Genomic DNA, 15938 nt, shown 5'->3' on the forward strand with positions numbered 1-15938 from the left:
GTGTACATGCTGACTGGACGAGGGATATAAGAACAAGAAAGAAGTCAAGAATGATGCCAAGTTATTAGCTTAAAAGAGTTGGAAAAATAGAACTGTCATCAACTGAGATGGGGGGAAATCCGAGGAGGGCAGGTTTGCGGGGAGAAGATCTGGAGATAGGTTATGGACAGGATAAGTTTAAAATATACTTGAACATCCAAGGGAAGTGCTGAGTGGGAAGTTTATTACCTAAATCTGAAATTCAGGTGTGAGGTTCTGGCTTAGAGGTATATATTTGGGAGTTGCCAGAATATAGATTAGGCCTGGCTGGCCAGTTAGCTCAGTTGGTTAGAGCACAACCTTGTAACACCAAGGGCAAGGGTTCAGATCTCCAGACCAGCCAACTGTCAAAAAAAATAAAACATAAAAAATAAATTTTTTAAATAAAAGAAAAAATATAGATCAAGCCTATCTCAAAGAATTTCTTTGATGATGGCTATGTTCTACATCTGTACTGACCCATATAGTAGCCACTAGCCACATGTATATAAAGTGGTATATTAGTTAATTTAAATAGGCATATGTGGCTAGTGGCTACATATTGGACAAAGCAGATATAGATAGCACTTAAAGCAATGTGATTGGATGAGAACCCTAAATGAATAAGTGTAGGTTAAGAAGACACCCAAAGACTTGGTACTGAGGCACACCAACAACATGGATTATTTGTGATGGAAAAAAAATGAAACAACCCAAATCTCCATCACCAATAGAATAGAAAAATAATTAGTGGTATATTCGCATATGACTGCCATTCAGCAGTGAACTCACACATCTATATGAATGGGTCTCAAAAACAATGTTAAATGAAAAAAAGTAAGTCAGAGAAGAAAAATCTCTTTAAAGATTAAAAGCTGACAAAACTAAACAATACACTGTTTAAGAATATATTCAGATGTACTAAAACTATAAAGAAAAATAAGCTCTTACAGAACAGGGCCAGAGGGAAAGAAAAAAAGAAAATTTAAAAAATCGTTATCCAATTATACCATAACATCACCTTCACAGAGGAGGGAAAGGGTTGCAATTGGGGAGGTGAACACAGAGGGCTTCAAAGTTACTTGAAATGTTGCATTTCCTAAACTAGATGGTGGGTATGCAGGTGTTCATTTTGTTGTTCTTTGTCCTATATGAACTAATTAAAAGAGTAAAAAAATAAGAGGCAGCATATGGTTGTCAAATAGATTTTTCAAAATCTCTTTAAAATCAGTAAGCTCAGAAAAGGAAAAGATAATCATGTGACCTGTATAAGGTCTAAAAAGAAAGAAGGATCTAGTCATATAAAGAAAAGAGGGAAAGGCATTACAGAATTGGGAATGAATAGGTCATGTACAGGAGACAGCAAATTGTAAAGTCTGACTGAAGAAGAGGAAAGGCAGGTTGAAAAGTTAGGCTAGGACCAGCCAACAGGCTATTTAAATGGATCAAGAAGTTTGGACTTGATCTTGAAATAGTGCAGAACCACTGGTGACATCTAAGCAAGACAAATGCATAAGAGAAGTGGTATATTAGTAGGATTAATGTAACAGTTGTGATAAGGATCAACTTGGAGGGTGACAGGAGGCTAGAAAAATCAATCTTAAAAATGGTACATGTGAAATGTCAGTGAAGATTATGGCCTGAACTAGGATGGTGATGGAGGGTCAACATTACTCCAAGAAATGTTAGGAGTCTTTAGGATAAAAGACTCAAGAGAGTTTGTTCTTAGGAATAGGCAGTGAGGGAAAAGCGATTCAAAGAGTACTCTAATTTTCAAGCTAAACTGAAAAAATGTTATCACCAACAGGTCAAGAACTAGGGAAACCAACAGAAAAAAAAATTTGCTTTGAAGGAAGATCATTAATTAAGTTATACAACAAATATGCACTGAGTACAGACTGAGAGTCGTATTTCTTTTAAAAACAGACTTTTCATAAGCAAAAAGAGAAACTACATAGTTCTTTGGGGAGAACAGAAAGCTTTTATAGCTTTTACCTTTATAAGAATTTTGTGAGTCCCACTTTTAAAAGAAGGAAACAGTACTGTGATAAAAATACTGAGCTGCCTTTCAAAATAAATTGAAAGAAGCAACAAAACACAAAAGTGGAGATGTTTAGTAAAAGGTCAGAGGTAATGGAGTGGAACTACTAATTATTTCTGACTGAAAGCTCCTTGAGGACAGGATACATGGCTGACAATTTTTGCATCCCCCACAGTGCTGAGCACAGTGAGTGATCACTACCTTCAAATAATGGCTGAACAAACAGATAACAAACAGTGAGTACTGACTGAAGATAAGCCAATTGGGAAAGGCTCTACCCAAGGTTCCAGAACCCAGCATCCCTAGAGGATCTACCCTATGGAAGAAGAGTGTTCTAGCCTTGTCACCAGGCTGAAAGGTAAGCTGACTCTCTGGGTACATGTCTAGGAGATCTAAAATACCAAAAGAAAAACAGAAAAGAAACCAATTTTTATAAAAACATATGACATTACTTCAAAAAGTTCATGGAAAGATTCTTATTATCTTTTAATTATATTTTTCCACAAACTTTTTGAAGTACCCTCATATGAAGTACCCTCACACACTGAACTTTTCCTCCCTCCACCAGTCCCTGGTGAGATTGTCCCCAACCCTAACTTTCAAGGCAGATAGGCGGAATGTAACCTTTTACTGTGTGGCTTGGGTTAATGCTAATTAAAGATACTCAGGGATATCCTGTCCTTTTAGACTATTAAAAAGCATTTTTCTAGTTAAAAGTAGTTTAAAAGCCTGAATCTTAATAGTTAGTTCCACTTGGCATACCACTGCTTCCTAAGCTTGTGGAACAGGGAACTGAAAAGTGGGGCTGCTTGCAAAGTGAGATGACTGATGCCCAGGTGTCTCACCAGTTGCCAGGGGCTGGGCCATTACCTTAAGTTTCCCCAATAATACAAAAAATTGCATACAGTCTCAACTTATCCAAATCCAATATGGATGAACAGAGGACAATAAGGCTATCTTTTACATGAACTGACTTTATACAATTGTTTTAAGGACATATCTTTCTCAAAAGGTCCAACCAGGAAATGTATGTCCAAATACTGGCAGAGGCAGTATAACAGTTAAAAGCTCAGGTTTTGTCACCAGAAAGACATGGGTTAAAATCCTAGTTCATCCAGTAAATAGCTGCGTGCACATCTCTGTCAATACATCTTCCTACTACGTACAGTAGGATAAATCACCTTCCTTAAGATCTGAATACAGTACTTTCCTTCCTAAAACTATGTCCTGATCACTTTGATTGGACCTGTATTTTCCTTAATAGCCTCAGTCACTCATTTTTAGGGTAGAGCTTTCTGGATAGCTAATCTCACTTACTATGCTTTGAATCTCTTGAATTTCCCTCTCTGTGAACAACCTTATCTTGAAGCGCTGGTTAGTCAATCTATGCCCTGGACTTCATCAAAGAAAGTGAAGAACAGTGGGGGAAAATTATTGAGAAAATCCAATTGTAACTACAACATACTAACCATTTAGTTAAATAAAACTGTTAAAATTGAAGCTTTCTTTAAAAATCACAAAGTCTATACACACTGGAGCCAATATAGAGCTAAGCCTAGTCTATCAGCAACTTAGAACAAAAGAAAGCATTTTGACACGAAAGAGCGCCTTGCTATGCTCACCACCCCTACTTCTCTCTCTAAACTCAGGGATCTTTGTGCATGTTGTAGTGGATTTTGTGGTGTAGTGGGAAACAGAGGAGGGAAAACAAGTTCCATAGATTCATCTGCATTAGCCCTTCTTAGTACCATTGCTACCATCCTAGTCCAGGCTGTAAAGACTAAGTCTCAACAGGTTACTCTACCTCTTGTCTCTCTCCGCTCCCTCACATCCTGCACACAGCCACCAAACTAATTTCCTAAACTACCAGTTTCATCAGATCACTCCCCAGTTCAAAAACTCTTAATGGCTCCCCACCTACTATTCACTGGAAAAATCGCAATTAAAATTCAAGGCCCAGGCTAGCATTATCCTACTCTAATAATACTGGCCTCGTGTCCTCCTTGTTGCCCCAGGGAAATTCTCTAACGCTCCAACTAGTCTAATCTGCGCACTCCCCACCCGCAAGACAAACTGCCTGCAACACCTAGACTGGATTATGCCCCTACCCACCCACACTTCACCACTTCTGCCATTCCGTCAAAGGCCAGCCAAGACCCCCTCTTCTTTCTCTGCTCCCCACTGTGCTCCTAAAGCACACACTGCCCGGATTGCCCATCTTCTGACCAAACATATCCTTTTTAGCTGGCTATACCTTCATATATAACATCTCAGTCCGCTCCAACCAAGTTAAAGTTCCTCGAAAGGCAGACCACATAACTTACACAGAGGATGTATCAGTGCCCTGAACTTAGGTCCTAGATATCACTGATTACAACCAGGAGGGATTCAAATAATGTATCTAAGTAGGGAAAGATAATAGTGTCTATCTCTACTCACAGCAAAAAGTATTTAGCGTTCGCTTCAACACTAAAAGTTTCTAGTATACAGGGGGCAGCGGTGAAGCGGGCAAGAACCTGGTTTTGCCACAATCTCCGCCTCTGTGGGGAAGTCACACAATCTCTACGGGCCTCGTGGTCTCAGGTGTAAAACAAGGGAGCTGCTGTATAAGATCCCAAAGAATCTTTCGGCTCCCAAATCCACCCCCTCCTTTCCCTCCACCCCGGGAACCCAACACTCGTCTGCTGACTAAGGCGGAGGCAGGCGGGCAGGCAGGCAAACTTTTACAATTCCCAACGCGGGCATTTCCACACAGTCCTGGAAACTCGGTCCGCATAGGAAAAAGGAGGGCTGAGAGGTGGGTGAGAAGCGTTCTCCCTGGACTCGCCGGGTTCCTTTACCCCACGGCCAGAGTCCGCCTCGGGTCCCCAGTACCTCATAGGCAGACTCCTCGAGAGTGGCGCGGACGGCTCCGGGAGCGGGCCGGAGTAACTCCATCCACGCCCCCGCACTTGTGACACACGCTGCCAGACCCCGGTCACGGCGCCCGTCCGCCCTCACCGGTCCAGAGGACGGCCTCCACTCCGGCCCAGGCCCCTAGCTCCCGCCCGGCGAGTCGCCCTCTGGGCCCTGCCGCGGCCGTCCCGGCCCTAGGCCGGCGGGACGAGCGGCGTGAGGGGCGGCAGCGGCGGCTTTAAGTGCTGAATCACCACTTTGCAACCCTAGCGCCAAACCACCGTGACCCGCGGGCCCCGAGGGCCCAGGTGCTCCTCTCCGCTTACCCACAGAGGTGCTCCGGCGGCCGCAGGCGGACGCCGAGGACGGAGCGGAAGGCGCAGGGCAGCGCGGGGTACAGCAGCCACGCAAGCCGGTACCGCATACCCCAGCGCAGCCGCCGGGATCACCGCGAACGCTTCCTGCTTGAACAGAGAGCCGGCCCTGCGCACTGCGCATGCTCAGCCCGCCGCGCCGCGCCGTCTCCCGGGAGCTGCCGAAAGACCGCCACTCCGGGTTTTGCCTAGAGCCGGTCGGGGTGGCGACGGAGGGGACGTCCGGCGGTCTAGGCCTGGGGTCGCGAACAGGGCCGGGTTCTGGCCCGGGAACTTTGGGAGCCCAGCAGCCAGGCTTCCCTAGAAAGGGAGGGTCCTAGCTGGGTGACACCCGGGCGCACACACGTGTCTGGCTGGGGGGCGGCGGGGGAGGAGCTCTTGAATACAGTGAAGGCACACGAGGCCTTGTTTTCTGAGGCACCCCATTGGCTAGGGCCCCCGGCCCTGCAGGTGTTGGAACGAGGTCCGCGGGAATGGCGGCCTCTTCAGAAAACCAATCTGCGGTGGATGCGTGGTCCGCGGGCTCCCTCTAGAGCGCGGTGGGATGTGGACCGCGAAGGCGCAGACGCGCTGGGAACCTGGCCCGCGTTGGGGGTGGAGGAAATTCAGACCACTGGGGTCCATGAGAGGGAGGCCGGGACCCAGGGGCAAGTTTCCATCCTGGGGAAACCAGCAACGCTTCTAAGAGGACGGTGGAGATGGGATAGGCCACAGCAAAACAGGCTTTGGTGGCCTTCAAAATCCAGAATAGAACCACTACTCTGTGCTGGTGTTACTGTTATTGTCAGTCTACTTCAGTCATCATTTTTAAGGCAGGTCTTTTCTCCTGGTGGATTTACGGTGCTTTGCATCCACGAAGAACCTAATAGTTGTTATGGATCTGACTTTCAGTCACATTTTATGGGGGCCTTTAAGGAAGATTGTAATTAGGGATGGTCACTTCCCAGCTTAAGTACTTTCAAGTTTCTGATGTGGCAGACCAAAGACTACAGCCAAAAACAGTGTCCTGAATCCTATTATTGTTTCAAATTGGAATTCAGTAGAAAGATCCTTTAATCAAGTTGATGCTTCATCAAAGAGGTACCCAGGGCCCTTTGTTACAATCCAGTTTCACTTAAAGGCAAACCTTTTGGATGAAATCTAAGGTAAAAATTACTGGAAGACTCTCGGTGGTATCTGCAAATATATGGTTTTAAGAACCTTTAAGTTACTAGTCCCAATGCAGACTAGTCAATCATCTTGGAGCAACTCCTCTGAGAATCTTAATGCAGACGTTCTGAATACATTTATACTCACTTAGTGTAATCCATAAATGGGTTGAGTCAAGGGTGGATTCACTTTGGGGGACTTTAAGAAATAGAATATAAGCTAGCTGGTTAGCTCACTTGGGAGAGCATGACGCTGGTGTCACCAAGGTCGAGTGTTCAGATCGTCTTACTGGTATAGCCCTTCCCCCCAAAAATAAAATACAAATTATGAATACAAAATGAGCAAACTAATATTTAGAAAGAGAATAAATCACAACAAATGACTCAAGACTTGGAGATTCAGGACTCTTTCTTCTGAGATTTCTTTAGGTTATTTATTAGAAACGCTTACATAAAAATGCTTCCAGAGCACAACTGGCTTCCCCTCTACAACTCCTAGTCCGGAGCCTGTGCAAGTGAAGGGCCGTGAAATTTAAATTTTGTTAGCTTCTGTACTGGATAAGAAAGAATAATATATAATCTCAATAAAGAGGAGATGGATGGAAAGAAACTAACTATGTTGAGGCTCTGCTATGTCTGGCATTATAAATAGATCCATCATTAATTTTCACAACCACCCTGAAATGCATGTTTTTCTCCTCTTACCAGAGATGAGGAAGCTATGGCATAGAGAGTTAAGAAACTTGCCAAAAATTGCACAAAAAGAATGGAGTTGCAATTTGTACTCAGGACTGTCTGATTCCAAAACCTGTGATTCTTTCATTCACTTATGTGTTGCCTTGACAAATGTTTGAGTGCCTTCTAGGTGCCAGATATTATAAAGGTGCTGGGGATGTAGCAATGGACAAAAAAGACAAAAGTTTCTGTCTTCATGGAACTTACCTTCTAGCTGTGTGGGGAAAACAGACAATAATCGAGTAAGCAAATAAGAAATATAGAGTACAGGATAAGGAAATAGGAAATAATACAGTAGAGGGCTATTTTGAATGGGTTGGTCAGGAAAGGCCTCTCTGAAGAGGTGACATTTGAGCAGAGCCCAGAATGATGAAAAAAAGTGGGCAATGTGAAGATCTAGGGTATAACCTTTCCCACCCTCACACAAACAAGTATGATGTGTGAACCACCTAGACAACCAGTTTAGAAGCAGAAAATAGTAATGCCCTGAAGTCATTCCTTGTCCCAGATGGGAAAATTAGACACATATTCAAATATGAGTATTCTAACATACTTGAAACCAAATATAAATTACTTTTGGTTCATCCGTAGTACAAGTCCTTTTCATTGGCTCAGATAGAATAGAGTTCACCATAGAGCTGACTGAAGAGTTCCTAATGAATTGAAAAAAGAAAAAAAAGGAAGCCCAGTGGTGGCATATCGGCACTTATTTCCTAATTGGTAACATTCAGAAAAAGAATGTCTTTTGAACCAATCTAACCTACTGTCTTGTTATATATTCAAAATCAAAATGAAATATCCTGAATTCTGAATCCACCAGCTCAAAATTTTGTGCTAATAGCTAAAGACAAAGGATACCTAAGTAATTAATAATGAACCAAAATTTAAAGTTAGTTTTAATTATTCAACAAATGTTTACTGAGCATAGGTGCATAACCCTATGACAGTCACAAAGATGAATAAAAAATGTCCTTCCCTCAAGTTGTTTTTGCTAGAGTGGGAAGAAGAAGATAATTCACAAAGAGAAGGGACATTCTCAATGTTTTTCTAGTTAACACTGTCAAAAAAAAAATAATAAGCAAACTTTGGCTGGCTGGTTAGCTCAGTTGGTTAGAGTGCAGCCTTATAACACCAAGGTCACAGGTTCAGATCCCCTTACAGACCAGCCACCAAAAACAAAACAAACCCCCCAAAAAACTAGTGTCCACTGTCCCCAAAGTCTTACATGTACCTAACATACTTATTAAAGAAATGCATAATTTGACTCCTAGTGCAGTGTAAGGTCAAATCCCACCATATCACATTCTAGCCCCAACCCACCTTATATTATTTTCCTGTGGCTGCCACAACAAAGTACAACAAATTTAGTGTCTTAAAACACGGAAATTTATTCTCTTAGTCTGGAGGCCAGAAGTCCAAAATCAAAGTGTTGGCAGGGCCAAGCGTCCTAAAGGGAATGTAGGGGAGAATCTGTTCTTTGCCTCTTCCAGCTTCTGATAGTTGCCAGCTTCCTTGGCTTGTGGGCACAACACTCCAGTCTCTGCCTCCATCTTCACATTGCCTTTTCCTTGGCGTATCTTTTCTTTTTCTGTCTCTTATAAGGACATTTGTCACTGGATTTAGTACACAGCTGGGTAATCCAAGATGATCTCATCTCCTTCCTAGCTTAATTACATATGCAAAGACACTTCTGTAAATAATAATAAAGACATAATGTAAAATTCACAGGCTCCTGTGATCAGAACATAACATTCTTAGGGTCACCACTCAGCCCACTACAACATATTTCCAGACTTTACTCTCACAAAACTCCACTTTACACAGTTGTCACAGCTAACCGATGCTTACAATAATACTAACTTGTCAGTGCTCTAGCAACTTTCAAGCCTGCTGAAATATTGCCTTCATGAAAATTTCCCTTATTTCCATTCCTTACACACACTATTGGAAGTAATCATTCTCTGATCTAAGCTGCCAGAGTAATTTGCCACTCTTAAAAGGCAATTATTTGAATCTTAACCTTCTATACTCATAAGAAGCAATAGGAATAATGTTTTAGTTAGTTTTGTATCCCACCTGCCAGCAAGCACATTGCTTAGTAAATGCTTGTTAAGTGCATATTTGCTGAATCTGATTAAGCCTGAGATGTAACTATCAATTACAGGAAATACAGGGGACAAACATGTTAAATCAATTATAAGGATATGATTACAAAATTTAGAATGTTTGGAACACTATAAGAAAAATGACTTGATTTTTTTGACAAATAAGTTGTAAAATAAAAAATAAGGAAGGAGAAAGGTACAGATTAAAGAGGGCTTGGGGGCCGAGCCCGTGGCGCACTCGGGAGAGTGCGGCGCTGGGAGCGCGGCGACGCTCCCACCACGGGTTCAGATCCTATATAGGAATGGCCGGTGCGCTCACTAGCTGAGTGCCGGTCACGAAAAAAGACAAAAAAAAAAAGAGGGCTTGGAACTGACAGCTATGATAAGCTTTTCATAAGATTTTATATGACAATGCAAAGGGCCAGGAAAATCCAAGCCAGTCTTGAAGAAGTATTCGGAACACTTATACTACCAAATATTAAGAATTATTATTAAGCTATGGTAATTGAGACAATATGATATTGACACAAAAGCAGACAAATAGGCCATAAAAAAAGTTTGGTAATATCTGTTAAAGCTGAACATATGGGGCCGGCCCGTGGCTCACTCGGGAGAGTGCGGTGCTGATAACACCAAGGCCCCGGGTTCGGATCCCATATACGGATGGCCGGTTCGCTCACTGGGTGAGCGTGGTGCTGACCACACCAAGTCAAGGGTTAAAATCCCCTTACCGGTCATCTTAAAAAAAAAAAAAAAAAAAAAAGCTGAACATATGCAAACACTATGACACAGTAATTCCACTTCTAGCTGTATGCCCAACAGAAATGTGAACATATGTCCTTGAAAATACATGTACTAGAATGTTCACAGCAGCAGCACAATTAATAATAGTCTCAAACTAGAAACAATCCAAGTGCTTATCCACAGTAAAATACACAGGACAAATAAACTGTGGAATATTCACATAATGGAATACTCTACAGTAATGAAAATGAACAAACAAAAATTATACTCAAGAATACAGATAAATCTCACAGGATGGTGAAAGAAGCCAGACCAGAAGAGTATATATTGTACAAGTCCATTTATATGAAGTTGAAAACCAGGCAAAACTAATTTATAGTGTTAGAAGTCAGGTTATTGGTTGCCCTTGGGCTGGCAGTGACTGAAAAAGAGAATGAAGGAGGAATTTCTGGCGTGTGTTTTACATGGATGTGTTCAGTCTTTGAAAATTAATTAAACTGTACACTTATGATTTGTTTACTTTTCTGTTTGCAATACTCCAATAAAATCTTCAAAAAAAGGTAATCTCAAAAAAATACAAAACAAAAAAAGACACACATTAACCAAATGAAATGTTTGGTCCTTGATTTGGATCCTGATTCAAACAAACCCATGTGAAAAAGAAACATTTATGAGACGATCAGGAAAGCAGAAACACTGACTGCTTTTTGACGATATTAAATAATTATGTTGTGTAGGCTTTAGCGGTATTGCCCTTACTACAAGCTCTTCTGAGTCCTCCAAACTCCTCCAACCTTTGCACAATACCCAGTTCCAAAGCCACTTCCACATTTTCAAGTATTTGTTATAAGCAACACTCCACTTCTGGTACCAATTTTCTGTATTAGTCCATTTCAGTTACTTATAACAAAATACCTGGAACTGAGTAATCTGTAAAGAAACAATATTTATTGCTTACAGTTTCAGAGGCTGAGAAGTCCCAAGTCCAGTGAACACATCTGGTGAGAGCCTTGTTGGTGGTGACACTGATGTGCAGAGGTCTCACATGGCATAATGGTGGAGCAGAGAGAGATAGCCCCTCATTCACTTCCTTTTAAAGCCCTCAAAACCATGCCCCTGACCACCATTATTAATCCATTCACTACTGCATGGTCCTACAATCTAATCACCTCTTCAAGGCCCCACATTTCAGTTACCATAATAGGATTTCCCACCCTCATCAACTGCAGCATCCAATCTACAGCGCTGGTAACACCAAAGTCAAGGGTTCGGATCCCCATACTGGCCAGCTGCCATTAAAAAAAAAAAAAAGTAGTGGTAATCACTGGGTGGTGGAAATCTAATATCTATATATAGGCATTCCAGAAGAAATTATAGGAGTACAGAGCTGGCTGGCTAGCTCAGTTGGTTAGAGCACGGTGCTGATAACACCAAGGTCCAGGGTTCAATCCCTGTACCAGGCAAAAAAAAAACCAAAAAAACAGAAAACGAACCAAATGCTCAATGAATAATTCAGAAACATTTCCCAGAAATAAAGGAAATGAGTTGCCGGACAAAGAATTCACTGAATGCTCAGCCGAACGGATGAAAATAGATGAACACCAAAATACATGATGGCAAAATTTCTAGTCTAGTCACTAGAATGAAATAATCAGGTACGAATAGGCATAATAACCTAAATACGGATTATTGATTTAACCAAAAATAGAATTGGGTGTATGAGGAAGAGAAAGCAGAGAGGATGGTATAGTTTCAGAACTAAATCCTCATCTACCATAAGACGAAGTTAATGAATAATGTCTAAAACGGATTAATCAAAGGGTAACAGTATATACAAATTCCTTATAAAAATGGAAATGTATAAATGTTAAAAAAAACATTGCTAAGAGTTGAAAATGGTTGCTTCTGAGCAAAAGTCTAGAGGCACTGGGGTAGGATAAGGCAGAAAGATATCTTGTTCTGGTTATAAGCTTTGTAGGACTACATAACGCTTTCTTTATTTTTATTTTTATTTTTTTTGGTGGCTGCTGGCCGGTACAGGGGTTGAACCCTGGACCTAGAATTATTTAACTTTTAAAAAAATGTCCATATTTTAATTTTAAAAAATCAATTTAAAAATAATTTATATAAGAAGTACACATACTATTTTTTTTTTTCCGGCAGCTGGCTGGTATGTAGAAGTACATATATTCTTGAAAGAAATGTCAGACTAAACACATGGGCAACGATGTTGCATTGGAAGAACCAGGTTAACTCTTCCTAAAGTACTGAGTCATTTCTAGTGGTGGGCAGACTTTTAAGAGAGAAATGTTGATTAGTCTGAGTAGTTTGAGCTCTACAGGGACGGTGTAAAATAACATTTCAGAAACAGCCACTTGCTTAGTGCAACAAAACTCCTGCAAATGTCCATAAGACCCTGGCCATCTCCATTAGACTTAGTCTTGAGGGTAAGGACAATAATTCAACCTATGCCTTCATTGCCTGACCCACAATAACCACTCACTAAGGGTATGATGAAGTGGCTGAAAATGCACTGAGCAAATGGAAAAATTATGTGAGGAAGTCAGTAGTTAACAGCCTGGGATTTGGAATCAGAAAGAATTCTCAGTTCCTTCCCTGATATTTAGCTATATTACTACAGACAATATACTTACTTGAGCTGCTCATAGATAAAATAGTGGAAAATAAGTTCCTTCTTTAGAGAGTTGTTCTGAATATTAAATGAGATGGTGCACATAAAGCCTTTAGCACAGAGTCTGACACATAGTATGCCCTACATAAATGATAACATAATAGTATATCTATTATCAAATGGAGACTGTTATTAATGAGAAGAAATTAAGTGCTTTTTTTTGCCTATTATGTGCCAAGCAAGTTATACATATTATTATTTTAATCCTCACAATAATAGTAATTATAATTACACATTGCTGAATGATGGGAATATGTTCTGAGAAATGCCTTGTTAGGTGATTTCATGGTTGTGCGAACATCATGAGTATCATATAGTATAGTTACACAAACCTAGACGGCATAGCCTACTACAAACCTAGCTTATTGCTCTGACCATAGTTGTATAGGTGGTCTGTCGTTGATCAAAACACGGTTATGAGGCACATGACTGTATTATTACCTTCATTTTACAGGTAAGAAAACCTAGCCAGAGAGATTAAGTAATTTCCTTCAGGTACTCAATATATGTTTATTGAGTTAATAATTTGTGTAAAGCTTTGTTTGAGACACTGGGAAAACAGTAGTGAACAAAACAGGGCCCTGATAAACTTACATTCTATCCAGGGAGGCAGACAATATATTACCAATATAATTACAGCTTGTAGTAAGTGTTATGAAGGAAATACACAGGATCCTGAAATAGAATACTATAAGAGAAAGTTGAACTTAGATCTGAAGGATGAGAATGGGTAAGCCATGCAAAGAGCCCAAGGAAAAGAGTTCTAGGCAGAGGGTGCATCAAGTACAAAGGCCTGGCAGCTGGGAGCAAAAACTTAGAGGCTCTGAAGCATAGCAGTGGGATGTGGGAAGTGGCTGGAGTTGACGCTATAGGCAAGAGCCAGATCATGAGGGCCTTACAAAGCATGGTAAGGAGTTAGGATTTTATTCCAAGTAGAATGAGAAGCTAGTGTAAGGTTAAAAAGCAGATGAAGGCATGATGTGATATCCTTTTTAAAAGATCCTTCCCATGCTCGCTTTGAAAGCACGTATTCTAGATATTGGAACAATACAGAGAAGATTAGCATGGCCCCTACACAAGAATGACACGCAAATTTGTGAAGCATTACATATTTTTACCTGGATATGGCAACCAGGGTGGGGGCTATGGAGGTGGTTATGACAACAATGGAGGAGGAAATTACGGGAATGGAAATTATAATTATCAACCTTCTGGTACAATGAAGAGTGGAAACTTTGGTGGTAGCAGGAACATGGTGGACTATACAGTGGAGGAAACTATGGTTCAGGAGGCAGTGTAAGAAGTGGGGGTTATGGTGGGTGGAGCCGATATTGAGTTTCTTCCTACTTGCCATGGGTTTCGCTGTATTATTGAAACAATAAATATGCAGTGATATGGCAGAAGACACCAGAGCAGATGCAGAGAGTCATTTTGTGAATGGATTGGATTATTTAATAACATTACCTTACTGTGGAGGAAGGGTTATAAAAAAAAATGCCTCTGAGACAGTTTCTTAGCTATCTAATTGTTGTTTCTTTCCAGTGGTCTTTGTAAGAGTGCACAAGCATTCATTCTTGGATAATGTTAAATTTCTAAGTTTCAGGTGATAAGTGAAACCTTTTTAAAGATTTTTCTCAACGTTTTGAAAAACTATTAGCCAGGATCATGGTGTAATAAGACATAACGTTTTTCCTTTAAAAAATTTAAGTGCGTGTGTAGCGTTAGGAAGCTGTTGTACATTTTCGATTTAATAAAATAATTCTAAAGGAAAAATAAATAAAAGATCCTTTCCTTGCTGAGTGAACGCAGTTGGGGAAGGAGAAAAGAGTAGAAGTAGGGATACTTGTTAGGAAGGTTGATGACAGTTGCTCAGGGAAGAGATAAGAGACTTGGACTAGGGTAGCAGAGGAGACAAAACCGACAGGATTACACTAGATATGGAGGATGAAGGAATCAAAGGTTCTGGTTAGCACTAAGTGTCCAGATAAGAAAGATTAGGGTGGTGGAGGTAAGGGGATCGTTTTGTATAGGTCCATTTTCAGATGCCCGTGCGACATCTGAGAGGAGAGGAGACAGCTGGCAATGCAGAATGGAGATGACCAGCAGTCTGAGCTGCAGATGTAGTTTCTTTGGGGGATACTAGGGGGTTAGTTAAGTGCAGGAACCCTGAGGGTACCTGAGAGCTTTCCACTGCAACCAGCCATTACTTAAGAGACTAAAATGACATCTACGTTCCTGTGGGTTAAGTGGGGCCCAGAAGCGCAGCTCCAGGAACGTACTACAGCATAGGCCCTGATTCAGTATTCCTGAGCCCGTGACCCATACCTTAAGTGGCCGAGTCACCCACGCACTGCCAAGATGCCCAAGCTGCACATACGGGAAGGCTGAGGTCACCGGCAGGACCCAGCGAGCGCTGCATGCTGGGATTTGTAGGCCGCGGCGGCGGGCGTTTTCGTAACCTCCCTGAGACGCCCGCCGACTGCTACGTCACGTAGATACCAGGAGCGCGCCCTGAAGCTGCACTGCAGAGCGGTTGCCCTAAAACGCAAATCTCACCTTGCATTCTTGTTTGGAATCATTTAGCGATGATGACTTACCGGCTAAAGGATAAATTCAGAGTCCTTCAAATGACATTCAATGTCCATTTCATCACGATTTGGAACCCATGTTAAGTAGCCTTATCCCTTAGGACACTGCCTCCGAGGAGGCGGCTCGCTTCGGACCTCTCTCTTCTGTGTTTCCATGGCACTCTTTGAATTCTCGCTTATAATCATGGCCAGCCTTTCCTGAGTGCTTTCTATATGTCCTAATCTAAACTATTTACCTGCACAAGCTCATTAATTCTCATCACGACCATCTGAGACGGTTACTGTTATTTCCATTTTGAGATGATGATATTTTGGTTTAGAGACGTTGTGTAACTTGAACAAGCTCACGCTGAAGCGTCCCACTTCCCTCTGCTTCTCTCCCTCTCTAGACTACGAGATCCCGGCGGGGGCGGACAGACCCACTTCTTATTTTCCCGCTGGCCACGCCCCAAGGGCGGGGCTCCAGTGACGACACCGTGTCCCATGGTGCCCTGCGCGCTCGCGCTGCCATTGGCCCGGCAACTCGGCTCCTTTTTCAAATTGAGGCGCCGAGTCGTTTCTCGGTTTCTAGGGCTTTGGGTGGAAACTAGATTTGTGA

At 41.8% G+C, this 15938-nt stretch overlaps 1 protein-coding gene, 1 long non-coding RNA gene and 1 other non-coding gene across 5 annotated transcripts in view; 1 reads left to right on the top strand and 2 right to left on the bottom strand.

Moving 5' to 3' along the window:
- Window positions 1-5623, bottom strand: part of IDE (insulin degrading enzyme) — a 96497-nt gene extending 90874 nt beyond the window's left edge. For 2 of the 3 annotated variants that reach the window (XM_063102065.1, XM_063102064.1), the window contains exon 1: window positions 5281-5623. In XM_063102065.1, the coding sequence (XP_062958135.1) occupies window positions 5281-5378 (98 nt within the window). In that variant the 5' untranslated portion in view covers window positions 5379-5623. Of the gene's footprint in view, window positions 1-5059; window positions 5122-5280 lie in introns of those variants that run through there. The other variant, XM_063102066.1, reaches the window with a different exon arrangement.
- Window positions 5624-8574: 2951 nt separating this feature from the next.
- On the bottom strand, window positions 8575-15157 carry LOC134381834 (uncharacterized). The gene is made up of 2 exons (XR_010024024.1): window positions 15078-15157; window positions 8575-8901 (listed from the first exon to the last, which is right to left on the bottom strand). It is a non-coding gene; the product is annotated as an uncharacterized LOC134381834 (long non-coding RNA).
- On the top strand, window positions 13761-13868 carry LOC134382834 (U6 spliceosomal RNA). The gene has a single exon (XR_010024102.1). It is a non-coding gene; the product is annotated as a U6 spliceosomal RNA (small nuclear RNA).
- Window positions 15158-15938: the final 781 nt, after the last annotated feature.

Source organism: Cynocephalus volans, chromosome 7, assembly GCF_027409185.1.
Source record: "Cynocephalus volans isolate mCynVol1 chromosome 7, mCynVol1.pri, whole genome shotgun sequence".
NCBI classification, from domain to species: Eukaryota; Metazoa; Chordata; class Mammalia; order Dermoptera; family Cynocephalidae; genus Cynocephalus; species Cynocephalus volans.